Here is a 20200-nt window from a genome sequence, read left to right as displayed (position 1 = left end):
TCCATGCCCTCCCAGCAGGCCATAGTTAGTAATTTTGCACTAATTTTATGCCGGGTGTAGAGTATCAGACTTTAGGCTCCTTGAGGACATTCTGGTCTCCCTATCATTTTCCCTTCTGCATTTCTCTCAGAAGGTTCTAGGAACAATGGTAATGAGGAATAACGTGATCCATCTGGACATCTCTGTTTGGCTTCCCAGGTTCTAAAAAGATCACACCATGCATCACCAAGAACTAGACTCTATCCTGTCCTTACCTCAACGCTATAGGAAAGCTCAGGACACATGGCACCATATTGTGCCAGCTCCTCCTCAGATAGGTCAAAACCAGGTTTAGAGCTCAGTTTATTCAAATCAGTTTCCAAGTCATCGTCCTATAGCAGAACAAAGAACGAGTCACAGTCAAGAAATCCATGGTGCAGGGTGTCCAGACAAGACACTTCTCTGCTTCTTTACCAGCAGATTCCACGAGTTCCCTATCTTCAGACTATAGCTCTAGCCCAGCCAGCAAAGAACTTAATGTACTAGGTTATATTTTTCAATTTAAAGGGATGAGACGCAAAACTTTGTTTTAGCCCAGATAACAGCATTTACTAGCCCTCATCAGAAATAAATATACAATAAATCATATAAATAATAAAACATGCCATAAGAAAAATGCATTGAGTTGTTCATAAATAGCATCACCCCTTTTGCCTGGCTACCTTTGCTATCTGTTTCACCTGCACAAACATTTAATGAGCACTTTCCATGAGCGAGTGCCTTTCTAGATACAAAGACTCAGTGGTGATGAAACAAAGGTTCATGGTCCAGTAGGATCCATCTTCTAGTAAGAGAACCGAGACAGGAGCAAAGCGAATGGAACACAGTGATTTCTAGCAGTGGTAAATGTCCTGGAAGTGTTGGAGGATGGAGACAAGACTGGCATTAAGATGGGAGTGCGGACAGCTGTTGGGACTGAGTGACTTGAGAAAGCACACAAGGGAAGTCACTGGTATAATGACAGTAGAAGACACAAAGCACAATATATAAAGAAAATGAGTCTTGAGAATGGAACTTGAATTTGCCTGCAGAAAGAAGATGCCAGAAGCATGGGGCAGAAGAGAAAGGTCAGAGTAGATGAGATGGGAGAAGCAGCAGCAGAGAAGCATGGCTGATGTGTGCAGTTTCCGGAAACCGTCTATTCTGCTGTGCCCACGTCTCTATGAGGAGTTAATAGTTCACAGGCACTCTTAGGTTTCTCAACTCATTAACATTAAGCAAATCACATGAGGTTCTCTTCATGGAGCAAATTACATGCTTTTCTTCCAGATCAGCATCCTGTGATGCAGCCTAAGGGGGATGCTGGCTCCACTCTGAACACATTCGTGCTTTCCAAGGGTTGTGACATCTTATAGATACAATATGCCAAGGACGGTACTGTCCAAACTCTCTGCCTTTCCATAGTAGGGATCAAATCTCCTCACTGAAATAGGGAACAAATGCTTACCGCAAGGTCCAGAAACACATTTGGAAAGTCTAGGAAAACCTGCCACTGCTGAAGGACTAAATCAAAGAAATGTGGGAAATAAATGCTTATATTTCTGAGCCAGTGGAAAAGAAGAAACTGCAGTGTTCCATCCATCGTATATAATTTTCCTACAAATGCAGATCAAGAGAAAAGTAAATCCTCCGAGTTTGGCTTAGTAATACACTCAGACACCATTCTGGTAGGCCTCCATACCCACTGCTTTCACCTCCACAAGCCTTGTCTGTTAGTTCTACTCCGTATCCTCAGCCACGGCCCAGGTTGGCCCCAACAAGAGCACAACATGGCTAGCCATTGGGAAAACCATCCCTACCAATAAATAAGGCTGTTTTTAGAGTAAGAAGTATTTATAAGCCATAGGTGGTGATGTAGTTCATTTCACACATGGTCATTAACCCATGCAGCCCTACAGCAGAGGTTAGCCAATATGACCCATCACCTTTCTTTGTAAATAAAGTTTTATTAGCACACAGTTACACTCATTCATGTACATGTCATCAATGGCTGATTTCTTTGTATAACAGCAAAGTTGGATTGCTTTCTGTTCTTCAAAGACAGGAAGCTTAGGCTAGAAACATGACTCGGTAGCTGTTAGTGCTCACTGCATAAGTATGAGGACCTGGGTTTGGATTCTAGAAACCACATAAAAAGCTCAAGAGATGGCTCAGAGGTTAAGAGCACTGGCTGCTCTAACAAAGGTCCTGAGTTCAATTCCCAGTGACTACGTGGTGGCTCACAACCATCTATAACGAGATATGGTGCCCTCTTCTGATGAGCAGGTGTACAGGCAGGCAGAACACTATATACATAATAAATAAATAAATAAATAAAATAAATAAATCTTAAGGAGAAAACAAAAGCTGGACAAGGTCACATGTACATCTAAGCTCAGTGCTGTAGGGGGCAGAGACATGAGAATCACTGGGGCTTCCTGGCTGCCAGTTCAGCTTCAGACAGTAAGAAACCATGTCTTAATGGAATATGGCAGAGAGTAACAAAGGAGGGCACCCAATGCTCTCCTGTAGCTTCCACAGGCACATGCAACCACATACTTGCATATATACATGTACATATGAATAAACCATACAAACACATGTGTGCATACACACACACACACACACACACACACACACACCACACACAAAACCACACACAAAGACCCTCACCACATAAGAATATTTATAGTCATCTATGGATGGACCTGCTATTGTGTCCTCATATTGTTTAGGATACTGGTAGCCCCTTAATCTAGATAATACATTCTGACCCTTCCTTCTTAAATTGGGTCTCATGGGTAATGTCACTGCCCTGATTCACACTTCCTTGTTTAAATCATAAAACGCTAATGTGATCTTTCATAAGGACAACCCCCCTCCAGTTCACAACAATGTGAACACTGACAATGAAAATCAGTGTCTTGTTTGGTTTCTAGAAGTTACCCTGGATACATATGGATCATACCAAAGAAAGCACCTGAGAGAAATGAGAAATTCAAAAAGAATAAAATTAAAATGGGTGTAAAGAGAGCCTAAATATACTTAGTGCATTCTCATCCCCTCACAGTTTGTTGAACTCGAATGCATGCATGAAGAAAACACACAGCCACCATCTTATTTTCACGTGCTATTCCTCTTTTCCTATGTTGACCCTGACAGTTTCTAACCAAATCAGAACAACCAACCCCTCAGACCTTCTACTGACAAGATTTTCTTTGAAATATATTGACCCAGATGTAGGTCACATTTATCTACAGTTTTCAGTGTGAATGCTAATAGCCTGAGTTAACTCTGTGACTAGAAAAGAAACAGGCCTGGCTTCCTGTGCACACCACGGCCAGCAAGGTTCACCAAGGAAAAGCTACCTGCTGGATGGCCAGCTCTCCTATGCTTGCAGTACCCCAGAGTCAAACCTGATTCCTATGCTGCCCCATGGTTCTACATCTCAGAGTCACACCCAGTCTCATCATTTTCTCAGCCAAAGCCTTTGATGAATGGTTCCTAGATGCTCCCTAATTTATCTCTTGCTTCTTTCCCAGCTGAATTTTTTATATTTGTTTAGTTTCCACACCCTTCTACCCTACTATCCTCTCCAGAATGGAGTCAGAAAAAAACTCAGGACTCCCTACCACTCTAACTAGCTGTGTGGAGTCAAGCACTGTCATATGCTGTGTCCCCGTGCATCAGATACAAGAGGCAACTGACAGCGCATCAGACATCCAGTTATCAAAGTGCAAGCAAGAAGGGAGTAGAAGGTGGCATTGATGAATGGCTGCAGCAGCCCAGTATTATTCAAATGATTCTGCACGTACTCTATAGGCCTGTGTGGCCAAGCCACAGCAAAGAACCAATTTGCTACTGATGACTTCAGAAATGATTCTATTTATCAACAAAGCCTTGGGAACACCAGACTGTCAATAGCAGTCTAGTCCCAGAGATGGGACTGAGAGATAGTCTCTAGATGTCTGCCACTGCCATCAGCAAGGTGAGAGACTGCTCAGATTGAGAACTTCAAAACCTCTTTTTCTCTCCAGGAAAGGAAAGAAGGGGACAGAAAAGGGGGGAAAGGGGAGAAAGACTTGGTTCTTTAATTTTTTATAACATTTTAAATTGTGTGTAGGTTTGGTGTGCAGTGTGTGTGTGTGTGTGTGTGTGTGTGTATGTTTGTGGTGGTGGTGGTTGGGGTATGTTTGTGTGTGTCTGTGTGTGTGCACATGAACACACGCGCATGTATGGCCTGTGTGTTTGTTATATGTGTATGTATGTATATATGTGTATGTGTGTGTTTGTTATGTGTATGGTGTGTGTGTGTCTGTGTGTGTGGTGTGTGTGTGTATGTGTGGTGTGGTATTGGAAGTGTGTTTGTTATATGGTATGTGTATGTGTCTGTGTGTGTGTGTGTCTGTTTCTCTGTGTGTCTCTGTCTCTCTCTCTCTCTCTCTCTCTCTCTCTCTCTCTCTCTCTCTCTCTCTCTGTGTGTGTGTGTGTGTGTGTGTGTGTGTGTGTGTGTGTGTGTGTGTGTGTGTGTGTGCATGCAGAGGTAAGGGGACAACTTAGCAAAGATGGTTCTCTCCTTCTAACATATGAATTCTGGGGATTGAACTCAGATCATTAAGCTTTGCTCCAATTGCCTTTGCCTGCTCAGCCATCTTGCTGGTGCAGAATTGTTTTTAAATTTGAATTTCAGCTCTAGGACTGTCTCTCAAATCTTATGCTACGGATTACAAAAATTAAGGGACTATAAATGGAGAAACTTATCTAAAACTACATACAGCAAAAGGAATGGAGATATAATTATAACTCAAAGACCAACTATCAATTTTTTCAGGAGAATGTCATTTAAGAATGACTTGGCAGTTCCTGGAGATACTTTTGGTTCATGAATGAGGGACAAAATGATGGATGCCATGGGTAAATAGTGAGTAGAAATAAGGGATGTTGTTAAGCATCCCATAATACAAAGAAACCCCTACAAACAATATTAAAACAATGCTAAAGTTTAAAACACCTATCACAAAAAAAGGCAGTCAACAAACTATGTGCTTTAGACTGGAAAACAGCCATTTCCATTCATTCATATACTAGGGATGCCATCTGTGTGTGTGTTACAACGGCAAATTGAGTCATTGAAACAAAGAATAAGTGGTTCACAGAGTGTAAAATAATTACAATGTGAACTTTGATAAGAATCTTGCTGACCTTCCTTTTGCGGACCATTGTGGGATAAGGGACAAGGAACATCACATCTTTAAGAGCTGAGCTGCACACTTTGCAAAGCAAGGAAGACTAATACTCACAGGTGGGAATGGGGATGCGCAGAGCTACATCTGTGCGCAGAGTGGACAGGAAAAAAAGAAAATCATTTATGAACACAGGTGAAGTCTAGCAGAAAGTTCCCTAAAACATCTCTCTATGCATTTATTAAATACACCATCCCTAAAAACAACTAGCCAGGTTCATCCTGACAGAATACTTGGATCATAATCAATATAGTTGACTTTACAAAGAGACCATGTACTAGATCTATCAAGATAGAAATGACATCTAGAAAATCAATAAGAGGATCCTTGTTTTCCAGACATCACTATCATTGGAGTGATAATGCTGAAGTAAGTTCAGCAAACAAAGGAAATGGTATTTTCTTCTGTGTAGTCAGTATAAATTATTGCAAGGAAGGGCAGCTTTACCTACTTCTTTCACGGCCTCCACATCTGAGTCTTTGTCCATCTCCTCATCACCGTCATCTTCAAAATCTTCTGGATGGGGAAAAAAGGGCAAAAGGATGAGGATGCTCGTTGTCTGGTATTTACTCTCCCATGCATAGGAGCTTGTATTTCTTTCTTTCTTTCTTTCTTTCTTTCTTTTTTTTTTTTTTTTTTTTTTTTTTTTTTTGTATTTGATGAAAATAAGGGATGCAACACCAAGCAAGAACACTGTACCCCAGCACACTCAGGTGCTCACTGGTTTGTGCACATGCTGTGAATATGAGCATATGGGAGATGCCCTGATGCCTAAACTGTTCATGCAAAATGCAAAACAAATTAATTTGGAGAGAAATAGCATACAAATAACACTACAGCTTTCCTGCAACTGACACTGTCAAAATGTATAGACCATGTGCACTCTAAATTCATTGTAATTTAGATAGTGCCTTGAAGGAACCCATAATTTTTTTAAAAAATGAAGAAATTTAAGAATTATCCACTAACTTTAGAAAGTGTTAGATGCCATGTGATAAAATTCCAACTGTGGGAAATGTGCTTCACTGAAGGAAGATGAGATTAAAAAGCACTAGAATCTTCGACCTCAAGGTCCTCTTGGAGGTTGAGGCATGATGCTTTCAGATATTCTAAAATGTGTATCATGGGATTTTACATGGAGAAAGTTTTATTTCAGTCTTGTCCAGAGGACAAATTAATTCCACTGATAGACGGTACAGCAAAGAGGTTGGGTCACAAAATTGTGGAAACATTGTTTTTCTTAATTAGATGAGATGATTTTACAAGCATTCAGTAGCCACCAGGCAACATGGCAACAGCTAATAATTAGGGACAGTGTGAGTGAGCTTGATACTTATTCCCCCTGCTTATGAAAAATCTACTCTTTCATACATGTCTGTCTCTAATGAGCTTATTAGACGATCATGGCTGACCTGTACAACAACTGCATCTGCTTCAATCCCCATCCCTCTGACATGCTGTAAAATGCAAACGCTCATAGCAAAAGCTTGGAGCTGCTTCAGACTTTACCTTCAGATAGACCCCAAGGAAGCTCTGAGCTGCTGCTGCTGGGAGCGGGGAAGGTGTAGGCACTCCTGGGGGTGGCCAGGGGGAGCTGACTCTCAGGGTAGCACTGCCTGAGGATCTGAATCACAGCAGAGACCACAGGTTCCAGGCTCTTGTTCTCCAGGCAGGTCTGAGCAGAGAGAATACCATAGCAGACCCCATGTGCCACCCCGATGCTGGGACATTATCTCACATAATGAAATGCACTAACCAACCCATGGACAGTAAACAGCCTCACTGTAGGATGGTTAGAAGTTGGAATATTCTAATGGAGGATGTTGTCTCATCAGAATCTGTATTTTTATTTCTCTTTTGGCACTCAGGTGGCACTGGGATGAGTTAAGTCTGAAGGGAGGCTTGAACTTAGTTCAAGGGAGGCTGTGCCTAAGGTAAGTTCTTATCAGGGATGCTTGGGGAAAGAGGAATGCTGTGTTCCTTCAGGCACACCTGAGTCACTGTCAATTATTGCCTAGGTTAGAGAATGAGCAGCTGAATAGATGGGAGTCTTGCTTTTCTCACTTGCCTATTATCTGAACCGAAAATATAAAAGAAAAGGGATAAGCTATTAAATCATAAGGAAAACCTAAGCAAGTCCCATGTGCCTAAATTAGCCAACGTGTTTGTCTTAAAGTCCATGGTGCGGATCCTGCTTGGTACCTACCCAAAGCAAAGGAAAGTTGGCTTTGCTGATGTAACATTTTGATGGTGATGGAATATGGCAATACTTTTCTTTACAGACACTCTGAAAAATGTATGGACAAGTTTACTAAATTAAGACAGAGTCAGATGTAGCTCAGTAACTCTGTGGCTGAAACACAGTTTTCTCCAATACCTCAGAAAATGTGTTGTGTGCTGAACTTGGTATAGAAGTGTGTGCAGGATGAACTTCCAGTCTGAGCATGTTAAAGAATGTAGAAAGTTCTTAGACGAGGAAGCCATAAAAATTAGGTGTTGAGCATCCTTCCTGGGGCCTGGGATGTGATGCTGTCCTACTGTGACAGGTCTACACTCGCATTGTAGGTAGCTCATGAAAGTAAAGGGTGAAAATATCAATAAAAATGGAGCTGGAGAAATGGCTCCACTAGTAAACTGCTTGCTATTCAAGCATGAGGCTCTTAGATTTATCCCCCAGAATCCACACTAGAAAAACAGACTGTATAGCACACTATACCCACCATCTCAGCACTGGAAAGACAGACAGAAGGACCCAGATACCTTGCTGACAAGTTAGCATAGCCAAGTCAGTGATTCCCAGGTTCAATGGAGACCCTTTCTCCAAAAATAAGGTAGAAAGGAAATAAAGTAGGTGGTAGATATCCATCTCTGGCTTACACACACACATACACACACACACACACACACACACACACACATGCATCTATATGCATCTGCACACACATGTGCAGCACACAGGGCTTTAGATTGTCTTCAAGGTTAGAGCACTTGCCTAGAATGTGTAAAACCTGCATCAATCCCTAGCCATTCCTGCACACACAAAAATCACACTGCAAAATATAAGTGAGCCAACTTTCAAAACAGAAATGTCTTAATGCAATCAAGAATGCCACTTTCCCTTTGGTGTGCTCAAATGGTACCAATCAAGTGTCTCTGCGGACACAGCGGGAAACGATCCCAGTGCAAAATGAATTAGTTGAAGACATTTCATCCCTTTGGCCTGGTCAAATGGCCTCAAGTGTTTGTTGTAGAGTTATTAGTATTGGAAAAAGAGAAAATGGAGTATGGAAGAGAAAGAAGAAAGGTAAATAGATGCAGATTGGAGATGATGCTCTAAGCTTCAGCTTTAGGAAAAACATAGCTAAATCTAAGTCAAGAACATCAAAAACGCAAACATTTTGGAGTCCAGCTTTATCTGTAATTGCCATTGACACAGCCACCAATGATGACTGATGGCAACTGCTTGTTTTGCTTTGTGTGAAACAGACCAGGTGAGAACCAGATAGGAGAAGCAAGTTCATGCATCCTAAAAGTATGGATTGTGCTGTGAGCTGAACAAAGAATATTGGGCAGGGGGTTTAAAGTATACAGAGATAAGGGCATTAGTGATAATGCCATAATGAGTGCCTTCATCTATTTGAAGGAAAATGTTTATGAATTTAAAACTTAATTATGAATTCCAAGGAAATAAAAATTTCTAGATTCATTTGTCACCATGTCCCTTGATAACAAACCAGGTGCTAGGTAGGAAGGCAACATCAGACGACATCATTAGGTTAATGAGTGGACTTGGTAAAATGTCCCTGTAGGAGAACATATTATTTTAAAGGCTGAAATCAAACTTGGGGCCATCACAGAATATGGGGGATTCAACCCCTGGGAGATTTACCCACATACAGTGCACAGACTTCTATGTGACAAGCTTAGTGCATCATGCCAAATTTATTCAGCCTTGTTGTATAACCCTTCCTGGGCTACTTTTTCATATAGTACCAATCAGAGATTACAACATGGGCAGGATAAACCTCACTATAAAATGTAGGTTCTGTCTCCACTCACGCTTAGCTTCCGTTTACAACAGCAACTAAGGCTGGAAGCGTGTTGGTTGCTTAACAGAGGGATTGAAGACAGTACTGATTTGTCAAGGAACTATCTCTTGAGCCCTGCATATGTGCTTGCAGCTCCTTGCGTGCCTGGGCTTCATTTGCTGTTGTATTTTTTTTCACTGTGTCCCCAATACACAACTGTAAAATCACCATCTTTTTCCACTACTGCCCTATTAGATATTTTTAGTGCAGAACAGAAAAACAGCCAATAATATAGAGGACAGACTGGGTAAGCATGCCAGCCCAAATAGTGGTGCCTGGGATCAGACCAGGAGGGGGAAATTTCACAAGGATGGGGTGAGATTTGAGACTTGGAGGATTGTGATCCCACAGCCAAGGAAGCTTGGAAAAAATAGATAGTGCCACTTGATCCAGACAAGCAGAATGCAAAAAGCAGCTATTTCATGACTGAGAAGCTCTGAATTCAGCAATGACAGAGTGACAGCAGACGGAAAATAAGCTATTGGTTTGCAGCGCAGTATCATGTTAGTGTTTAGAGGGAAATGCTGTTTTGTTTTTTGTGGGTTTGTTTGTTTGTTTGTTTGTTTGTTTGTTTTGAAAGAATCAGGAAAGTCTAGCAAAGGTATATGGAAGAACAGCATTGGCTGCTTCATTGACTCAGCATGCACTCAGGTGGAGTACATTTGGAAGGTCTCCAGAGAGGAGCAACAAGCACCAGAGACTGACAACTAGGAAAATAACAAGGAACACGAGGCACATGAGAAAGAGAGAGAGAGAGAGAGAGAGAGAGAGAGAGAGAGAGAGAGGAGAGAGAATGGTGGATGTTTGGGATATTTGTGTCTCTAGCTGGGATAGTATGTAAATCAGCCCTAGTCAAATGTAGCTGGGGAATGTGGTACTTAAGTTGAAACTTATAACCTTGGACCACACCTCCCAGCTGGGGCAGGTAAGGGCAAGCCAAGGGAGTCGCTGTTCCCTTTGCTTGGGACACTCTTCTCCTTAAACTTGCTATGATGGACTGAGCAATGATTTAGGTTTGGGTATTACCTACTCAGAGAGGACTTAGTGTCTCTAAGTGATTTCTCCCTCCACCTATAAGAGTCTCTCTTACTTTATTGGTCTCACAGACCACTGCAAAAATCTTTCTCATTGGATGTTTTGTTTCTTAAATTTCGGTCTCCTGTTTAGACACGTGCCTCCATAGGATCAGAAGTCTCGTTTGCCATGTTCCTGCAGATTCCCAGTACTATTTAGCCCAGAAACTGCTCACACTCAAAAGAAGGGGGGGGGGGGACTATTAAAATACAGTATACATTCACGAACCACATGAACTTATTTAGTGCACAAAATAACCTAAATGTTTCAATTCCACTCTTTTTGGTATATTTGTGTGTGTGTGTGTGTGTGTGTGTGTGTGTCTATTATTTCTTTTGTTGTTGTTGTTTTTCTTCTTCTTCTTCTTCTTCTTCTTCTTCTTCTTCTTCTTCTTCTTCTTCTTCTTCTTCTTCTTCTTCTTCTTCTTGTTTGTGAAACAGGGTTTTTCTTTGAGGCCCTGGCTGTCCTGGAACTCACTCTATAGATCAGCCTAGCCTCAAACTGAGAGGCTACCTGCCTCTGCCTCCTGAGTGCTGGACATAAATGCATGTACCACAATGACAAGCCATTTGTTTCTTTTTTAAAAAAGAAAAAATCAAATTGGTGATTTGAGAAGGCAGATGATAGCTTGAAAGTTTCACAGCTTTAGGCTGGTATCTGATATTCTGGAGCCCATAGTGAGTTAATGAGTGAATGAATGAATGAATGAATGAACACATACTGGTTGAATGATTGAATGCAAATATGAATGAGTGAATAAACAGGAATTTGAATCTAGAGCATCTTCCGTTTTGAAATAAGATCTATGTTGAATTTGTTTTAGTGTCCCCTGCTCTGTTCAGGACAACTTCCAAGCTTCAGCCTTTAAGGATCACCCAGAAGCCATCTACCTGTTGAAGAAATTCCCATGCTGGCTACCTGTGCAATGCTGAAGAGAGTCTCCATGCCTTGGGCTGCCAGGAAGGCCTCTTTGCCAGACCGGAGGCTGACAATGTGCCTGAGGCAACGCAGGAGCCCATGGCGGATCAGCACATAGGTGTTGGCCACGTCGTGGCTGTGCCAGTCCTGATGCAGCCTGAGTAAGCTGGTGACATAGCCTCTGTTCACTGCTCTGCGGCTGTTAGATTCTGGAGACAAAGGGAAAAGGTCATGTCAATCACAGCTCCCCAGGACTTAGTTGCCCAAGAATGCCACAGTGTGTCTCCCATATAATATGTACAATGGTGACAATAACTTTTCAGTATATAAAACTGGCAGATGTTATTTTAACCAAATGATCAAAAATCAACATTTCTAGTAATAGGGCATGGGGGCATTGTAACATGATCCCCACCCTTAATATGATGACCTGAGAGGACACAGCATGACTTCTATAGTATTCCTGCCAAAACATATGACCTCAATCTTAGCATTAGGAAAGTCAGCAAACTCATAGTGAGTTAAATGCTACCAGACATGTGACCTATACTGTTCACAAATGTCAAGATCATAAAAAGGAAAAGAACAAAAGACTTGGAATGGGGACAGGAAAAGACTAAGAGGACATGACACCCAAGACCAATATGTAATTATAATTCAGATAATGGGCCAGAAAAAAATTCCTTCTGCTAGAACAAGCATCAATAAAGCTGGTGTTAAAATCTGAGTGAAGTTTGTAGATCACCTCCTAGAACTGTGCCAGTGTTTATGCCATGGAGCTATTTTCTTCTGACTGAAACACGCTGTCTCCCTCCTGGAGGGAGGGGCATAAGGCTCAGGAAGTTCTTTTTTTTTTTAATTTTTATTAATTTATTCTTGTTACATCTCAATGGTTATCTCATCCTTTGTATCCTCCCATTCTTCCCTCCCGCCCTTATTCCCCTTATTCCCCTCCCCTATGACTGTTCCTGAGGGGGATTTCCTCCCCCTGTATATGCTCATAGGGTATCAAGTCTCTTCTTGGTAACCTGCTATCCTTCCTCTGAGTGCCACCAGGTCTCCCCCTCCAGGAAGTTCTTGAAACTCACAAAATTCACAAAACCCTTTCCCAAGGGTCCATAGGCAGTCAGTAACTGTAGTGATAAAGAAGATTGCAGAAGCAGCTGCCTGTAGGTTCTGAGCAGAGTGGTTGTCACGATTCATTGCATATACAGCTGAGGTGACGCAGCTGTCTGAGTCACCCGCGTCCCTGTAACTAACCTTTCACCATGCTCCTACAAATTCACCACAATAAACTCATTGTTTGACTCAGCTAGACTTAAGAAGAATCTTTTCTTTTGTCTGTCATCAATACCCTTTCTGTGATGAATATATGTTTATTCATGTCTCCACAGGGAAAGTCACATAACACAATTGGCACCCGGAGACTGTTTGACAGAGCCATAGATAATATTGGAAGAAGCTGTGCAATGGATCTTGCTATTGGCTTTAAGACATGCAACAGTCTGATATACCTAAGGGTGGGGCAGGCACAAGGACAGTCCCAATGTGGCTACTTTCCCCATGCAGTATGGACGGTGTGGCTCTTTGCAATAATGGCTGGTGCATGGTCCCTGGTATGATGTAGTAAACATTCAACAGACGCTAAGTCATCACGGGGGGCGGGGCTGTCTTCCTCCAGGCAATATGAGGTGGCCCATCTTGAGTCTGGCATGGGTTTGAAGATGCACTGAGATGACTGCCAGACTAGAGAGGATACTTCAATACCTGAAATTCGTACATACTGAAAGGGCTCAAAGAAGGGCTGTGGCAGCATCTGTGGGTGAAAAGACATATAGCTAAATCTGAACTTTCTGCCTACAAAGAACTTTGCCCACCTAAGTGTGGAGTTACAACGGTAGGAGACATGTAGATGCTGTCCTCAGAAGTAGCATGGAAAGTGGAAAAAGCTAGGATGAGACTCGGGTGTTTGCTTGCCATTTATCATGCCTGATGGGACACAATGGGGGTAGAGAGAGTACAGTTTAGATCTTCCTAATGAGCTCTTCCTGGAATCCCAAAATGTGGGATCCATGAGAAGAATCAGAGAGTGGGGAGAAAGAGAGTGAGGTCAAAGAGATAGAGAATACTATTTCATTCTAACCTCTGATACAGAGAAATGGGGATCCTTGACTACACATGCAGATTGGGGTTTTAATAGTGGAAGCTACCATAATCAGGGACCTTACTATCTCTGAGCTGCTGGAGTTGGGAAGTAGTTTTAAACAAGCAATGGACTAGTCCCTCACAGCCAGGCCTGTGAAGCTGAGAGTCGAGGATGTAGACAGGATCAGTCTGAATACTGTAGAGAAACTGAGCAATGTAACTGCTCACCCCTCCTTGAGACAAAGACTTCATATGAGGGGATACAAGGCTCCCTCATGGAATGGCTCATACACATCATTAGGGATACTTGACCACCGCCAAGTGAAGTCCTCATAAATATCAACAATGAGAAGAGAAGATGGACCAATGTTACTGGGGAAAAAATTAAGGTGGCAGGTTCTGTTTGACGCCCAGTTCATTGGGTCAGACAAGTTTATGTTCACTAAAGAGTTGGGGGTTTCTTTGTTTTATTTTGTTTTTTATAAGTTAATTCAGCAGGGACCTCAAGACTAATTTGGAACTGCAGTGGCTCTGCAAAGCCCCATAGTAGGACACAATTTAAGGCAGGAGGGGTCTGACAGATCTTAATACTTCAACCTGACATGTTCATGAGGCATATGCTACATATTTCATGTAGCGAGAAGGTATAATGGATGTGGGAGTTGTTCCCCATGATGGGTCCTTTCAGCAGCCAAGTGTAGCCTTGAAATAAGCAATGGGTGCTGGCCTGGAGACTGTCAGACCCAGGGAGCCAGCTTTCAAACTGCCTTCTAAATGCCCATAGATCACTGCCGCTGCCAGCCTCAGGTATGGAGAGAAGCGTCCCTTTTCTTTGCAACAGACAGCGCTTACTTCAGAGACATATAACCTGTTAAGCTGCTGAGAATAGGTGACCTGTTACTGTGACATAGTAGTTCAAGGCTTCCGTAAGTGGAAGAAAATGAGCAGACATCCACATCACTTCCTCCAGGGCTCAAGGAACACCTCTTTTGAAAGCCCAGGAAGCTCAAAGAACTTACCAGATTGACAAGATGCCCATCTCCAAAGATATGTAAACAATCAACAGTTGTGAAGCAAAGATTTCAGTAGAGCACTTGCCCCACATCTGCCTGTATGCTGGGTGGAGAGTGCCAGCCGTGCAGGTCTGTGAGTCATGACTCCATGCAGGGATCGGGTGTTTGAGTGATACAGATGCCTGGGTTCTTTTTGTTCTTGTAAGGAACCCATTATTCAATCTGCTGTAAGTAATATCCCAAAATTAATTGGTTCTCCACAATAGACTTTCAGTAGAATCATTTTTTTTTTTTTTTTTTTTTTTTTTTTTTGGCTCTGTCGTTTCCTATCAGAGACGAATAGACATTTGTAGCTCCCCAGGAAAAGTTACACAACGGTTTATTTTTAGGTTTTGTTAGACAGAGCTTATATAAGAAAATATCCTACTTTTTAATAAATTCACTATTGGAAAATGTGAATGTCTATAAGTTAGCCTCAGAAAAAAAATGGAAACAATGTTGGGAATGGAAATGAGGAGAGATGGGGAAAGGGAAGACAGAAAAGGAGCAAGGAGCGAGAGAAGAATGAGGGAAGGAAGAGGGAGAGAAGGGATATTTTCATCATATTTCTATTCTTCTCTGTGTCCCCACAAGGCTGGGTGGGGGAAAAAAGATCAAGAGAGATGCACATTTTGAAGCTTATCATGTGCAAAGGACATGATCTTCCCAGAGTAGAGAAGCCACTTAGGACAATCGCAGGGTCACATTTACTGAATATGGTTGTCACATCAATATCCACTTCCTCTAGCCTAGTGAAACCTTCCCCTCTCCAGGCATGATTCCAATATGGTGCACTTCTTCCTCAACTCACAGGCTCTAAAGCAGCACTTCATTCTACTGCCAACCAGTTCTAGTGGACAGCATCTCAGAGTCATAGAAGTAACTTTTCCCCACTCTGTACTCCTTCAAAAAAAGAGTCACCCAACAAACTCTGTGGCCAAGCCCTTAGTGAAGGTGTGGTCCCTTCACATCCTCTCTTCCCATCAAATATCGGACCCCCTGCCTCATCCAGATTCCTTCTCAGCACCTATGGATGGATCATCCTTCTTTTCTCTGGGTCTGAAAGTAATAACTGCTTCTATGACAACATATGTTTGGTTCTGTTGCATCCTCTGTTTGACACACCGAACCGAACCTCCCACTAATCAGCACTGTCCTTGTGAATGGTTGTCTGAGCCTATGGCTCCTCTCAACAGAAGGACTGCGAGATCAGACAACAAAGAACGTATGGCAAAAAGCTGGGCTCAGAGCAGGAAGGGGACTCCTCACATAAACACCAAGGTGTGCTGTGGGAAGAGAACAAGCTGCACTGGTGATGCTCAGGCCAAGGCACACCATACACCCTAGAGTTATTCTGCGAGGCTTCCTTACATCTGACAGAAGTTTAACAAAGTTCTGCCCTCCCCTCTTCCACGCCATGATTTCTGTGTCTCTGCTCAGTTTTTCTGGTGTTCTCCACTGGGACTGTTATATGGATCTCTTTATCAAGATACCTTGTCAATTGTCTCTGAAGAAACACAAGGCCAAGACCAGTCCAAGATACCACTGTCAACAGTTAGTCTATGCTGGGTTTCAGATTAAGTCCCCTGGGCTATTGAGTGAATGAATGAGCATGGAAGCATCAACCCAACCAGAGGGCTGTGGTCCTTAGAGCTCCTACAAAACAAATGAGGCACACCATGGGACTCTAGGTGGCTGACTCTGTGAGTCTGCCACAGATGTTCAAGTCCTGCCCTTCTCTTGAGGCTACATGGCTCCATTATATGAGCCACTCATGCTGGTTTAGGAGACAATATGTGCTTCTAGCCAAATGTGTGTTAGGGAGCTCCCCTGAGCTGTAATCAGCAAAACAGAATTGCACCTTCAAGTATTATTTTTTTCTGCAAGACCATGTAAGTGCACATGAGTGTAAAAAAAAACAAGAACATGAAAATCCAGTGCTGTATTCCATGGAGGTTTTTCTCATTATATCAACAGACCTTTTATTTTGCTTGTTTATAACATTTTAAATTGCAGGGCTTTGCTTAGCACCCCTGAGAATTTTGACCCGTGTGAGGAGCTGATTTTATTTTGGCTTTTCCTGTTACAACATTTCATGCAGCCATGACCCTGACTTGAAAGTGATGAGACTTATGGCCGGTGCTGTGTTTGTGAAAAGCTTACAGCTCTTCCAATGCTTCCTTTAACGAATTAGTCCTTTGTAACAAAAATATGTCTTGCCTTGGCTGATCTTGGCTGCAGTACTTTCCTGCCCTAATGGAATTCTAGTTTATCTGATATCTGACATTCAGATGAAAATTGGAGACTAACAAGGAAGGATTAAAGGGAAGGATTTCTTGGTGAAAGGTGCTGGAATGGCAAATATGGGACACTGGGGCCCTGTACACCATCGAGGGTTGATGACATTTGTCTTTGTTCTTAGGCAATGCAACCAATAACACATCATTCTAATGACCTGCATTCATTATTCATTTCAATTTTTTTTTTAAAAGTGGGTTATGGAGAAAAAAATCTTTAATTGTCTGAGAGAAAAATTCCTTATCAAATAGCAACAACCTTATTCATGGCTTCCCTGTTAATCCCCAGCAAGCTGCCATGTTTACTAACATCTTAAGTAACAAAACCCCTTTCTTTGCTGACCCTACATCAGTCAATTTTCCCCTGAGAATAGTTTGGGAAGTTTTGCAAAAGTCAATATGTATCTAACACCTGACAAGCGGAGATTCATCAAACTTTGGAAAAGCAAAGGTGGAGAAGAGCCAAAGAATGAAATGAGGGTCGCTAGGATCAGTGGCTAGGGGTTCTTGGGAGATCTGAAAGAAAAACACCACTTCTAAGAACAGAATAATACTCAGGAGAAATTATGAATTTTCAGACACAGCTCTGAGAGAGCTCAGAGACTGGAGGACACTAAACTTTCCAACCCTCTCCCAAGCAGACCAGCTCTCCCATAGTCTGACTCTATAAGTGGCTTCTTCTTAACATTGGTTTTAGACAAATCAATTCCTATTGTGCATATTGATACACACTTGCACATATGCATGAGCACACACATACACACACATTGTAATTTCCTGGAGAGATGAGGTGAGGTACATAGATTGGATTATGGAAGTAGAATAAAAAGATGGAGAAAAGTCCCAAGGCCTTGTATCTCTCTGCCTCCTGGGTATCCCTTGTTTGATTGGCCACTCCAGCTACAGCTAAAGACCTTCAGCCCATTTTTCATTGTGGAATCCCTGAACAACAGAGAATTAATTCATTTCTGTTTTCCATCCAATTCACTGACTATACTCTACTCATCTCTCTGGGTTAAGTCCTCTAGCATGTCTGAAGCATGGTTTACTGTTACCCTTACTTTTGCTCAAAGTATTTTTAATTGAAGTTCAAATGTTTTTCTTTAGTAGAGCCACCCGGTGTAGTTTTTGCACTCATGTAAGAAGATAAATAAGTAAATAAATAAATAAATACATAAACAAACCAGACAGAATTATGCTATGGTATCAATGGTACTTAGCTACAAGAAGGGGCAGTGGTGACCCTGCTTGCATTCTCAGATTTTTCTAATATTTTTTACTCCAAATATTCTACAATACATTTAAATAATTAAGAGAGTAAAGGGGAAATAACCCTGTGATTAGAGCTATAACCCAGCAGCCCTTAGACTTTTAGTGTATGCCATGTAGTCAATGTTTAATCACAGGGCAAGCAAGCCTGCAGGTTACCATAGCAACCACCTCACCTTTTGTTTTACCCCCATCTCCTTTAAAAGTGAATTATCTCCCTAGCCCCTCAAGGCATTGGTGAGCAGAACCATCTTTACAAAGGTATTTGTCTTCTAAACTGAAAAGCCTAGAGACCTTTAAGCCTCAAAGGATTGACTTTCTCCTGGAGAAGCTGGAGCCTCGTGGCAGCTGCGTGTGAGAAATGTTTGGAGTCGCAGATTAGTGCATCTACAAGCATCCTGCTACTCTGCCCAAGTCAGAATTTGGGAAAGTTAGAAGGAGTTGTCTGTCAGTGCTGTTCTTTATTCCCCTATCTCAGGACTGTACCATTCCTTTAGAGGTAGAATGAGGTCCTTCATCAGAACAATTGTAGGTATCTATAGCAGATTACCACATGAGATCCTAACAGCTAGATCCAGGAATGATGCACACGGTCATCGTTGGCCTCTAAACTCATCTTTGCCAGCCACAGGAACTCATCCCTGCTTTACTGGTCCTGATCCCCGTGCAGACCCCTGAGCTTTCTAACAGCTGTCTACCTGGAGTCCTGAACAAGGCTGGGCTCTACCACATTCTAGCTGTGCAACACTGACATGTCATTTTACACCTTCACTGTCCAATTATTTTATCTGAAAGACAAAACAAATAATAGATTCTTCACTCTTCGCTTGAGAAAACTAAATGAGATACTATTATAAAAGCAAGCACCTAACGCCAGTGACACAACAGCTGCTCAATGCCTGCTGCCTGTGAAAATTACCATCATCAACATAATGTTGTTTATGTTTCTAATGTTTATGATTCTAATGACCCCTCTGTTCTTACGCACAACAAAGTGTCAAATACTCCACATGTGATTATGTTCCTTTTCAAAGGCCCACCCAAGAACAAAAACACCAGTGTCACACAGCTTTTGAGGTAAACACTGGCTCTACCATACACTAGCTATGGAATCTTGATTGCATTATTTAGTACTGTATTTTAAATGCCATTTAAATGAATCCCCTTCTGCCTCCCCTGCTAATTCAGGAGCAGCCACATGATTCAAGGTAAACTCATAGACGGTAGCCCAATCTGTAAGACCAAGACCAAGTTATATATCCCCAAATACTCTGACACAGTGTAAAGATTCCCATTCCAAAAAGAAGTAGGGCATAGAAAGCTGGAGCAGCGCCAAAGCAAGACCAATAATCACCACAGGGAATCCGTGGGAGAGCAAGTCAGTTCACCGTAACAGGCAGCCAGCAAACAGATTCAGACAGAGGCAGGGCATGAGAGCCACCAAAGCCGTGACTACTTCATCAAGCTAGGCCTTCACTTCTTAGGGTTCCCAAATATTCCAACACAGTACTACCAGCTGGGGGAACTGGGCTCCAGTGTGTGTGTGTGTGTGTGTGTGTGTGTGTGTGTGTGTGTGTGTGTGTGTGTGTCTGAATAAATCCAAGCATTTGAGGCCTTCTGACAGGTTTAGGGAGAGAAATTATGTTCAGCTACATAGCATATTCTAACATGCAACTGAAAGAGCCTTGCCTGTATAGATCAAAGAGTTCCATGCTTTGCTCTGGAACCTCCTAAAAGTACATTTTCTGAGCATGGGTAAGCTCTCCCTTCTCAGGCAAGAAAGACAACTAAGAGCAGACAATCACTCAGCAAGGCTCACCTTCTTACTAGCTTTCTCTTCACTGTCTACCAACCAGGAACAATTACATCCCAAAATTTACTCACTCCCAATCAGGGCTTCACACTGAAACATGCACTTTGACCCACAGAACCCAAACCCAGCAATACAGCACCTGGAACTCCCTATTCTGAGACATTCTGAGGCTCAAGATTAGGGTGCCCCTACCCATAATATGCACTGTGCATGCCTTTGCAAGAGGCTGTTTTGGTGATCCTCTCAGTGAGCCAATTTGGACAATATTTCTGGACAAAATAGC

At 42.2% G+C, this 20200-nt stretch overlaps 1 protein-coding gene across 1 annotated transcript in view; it reads right to left on the bottom strand.

Annotated features, from left to right (window-relative positions):
* Window positions 1–20200, bottom strand: part of Agbl1 (AGBL carboxypeptidase 1) — a 623278-nt gene that overhangs the window by 471009 nt on the left and 132069 nt on the right. Inside the window, exons 7-10 of the mRNA XM_051148740.1 lie at window positions 11342–11550; window positions 6771–6936; window positions 5713–5777; window positions 255–371 (exon numbers count right to left, since the gene is read on the bottom strand). Of these exons, the coding sequence (XP_051004697.1) occupies window positions 255–371; window positions 5713–5777; window positions 6771–6936; window positions 11342–11550 (557 nt within the window). The remainder of the gene's footprint in view (window positions 1–254; window positions 372–5712; window positions 5778–6770; window positions 6937–11341; window positions 11551–20200) is intronic.

This window comes from Acomys russatus, chromosome 7, assembly GCF_903995435.1.
Source record: "Acomys russatus chromosome 7, mAcoRus1.1, whole genome shotgun sequence".
NCBI classification, from domain to species: domain Eukaryota; kingdom Metazoa; phylum Chordata; class Mammalia; order Rodentia; family Muridae; genus Acomys; species Acomys russatus.
This window is presented reverse-complemented; position numbering and strand designations above follow the sequence as displayed.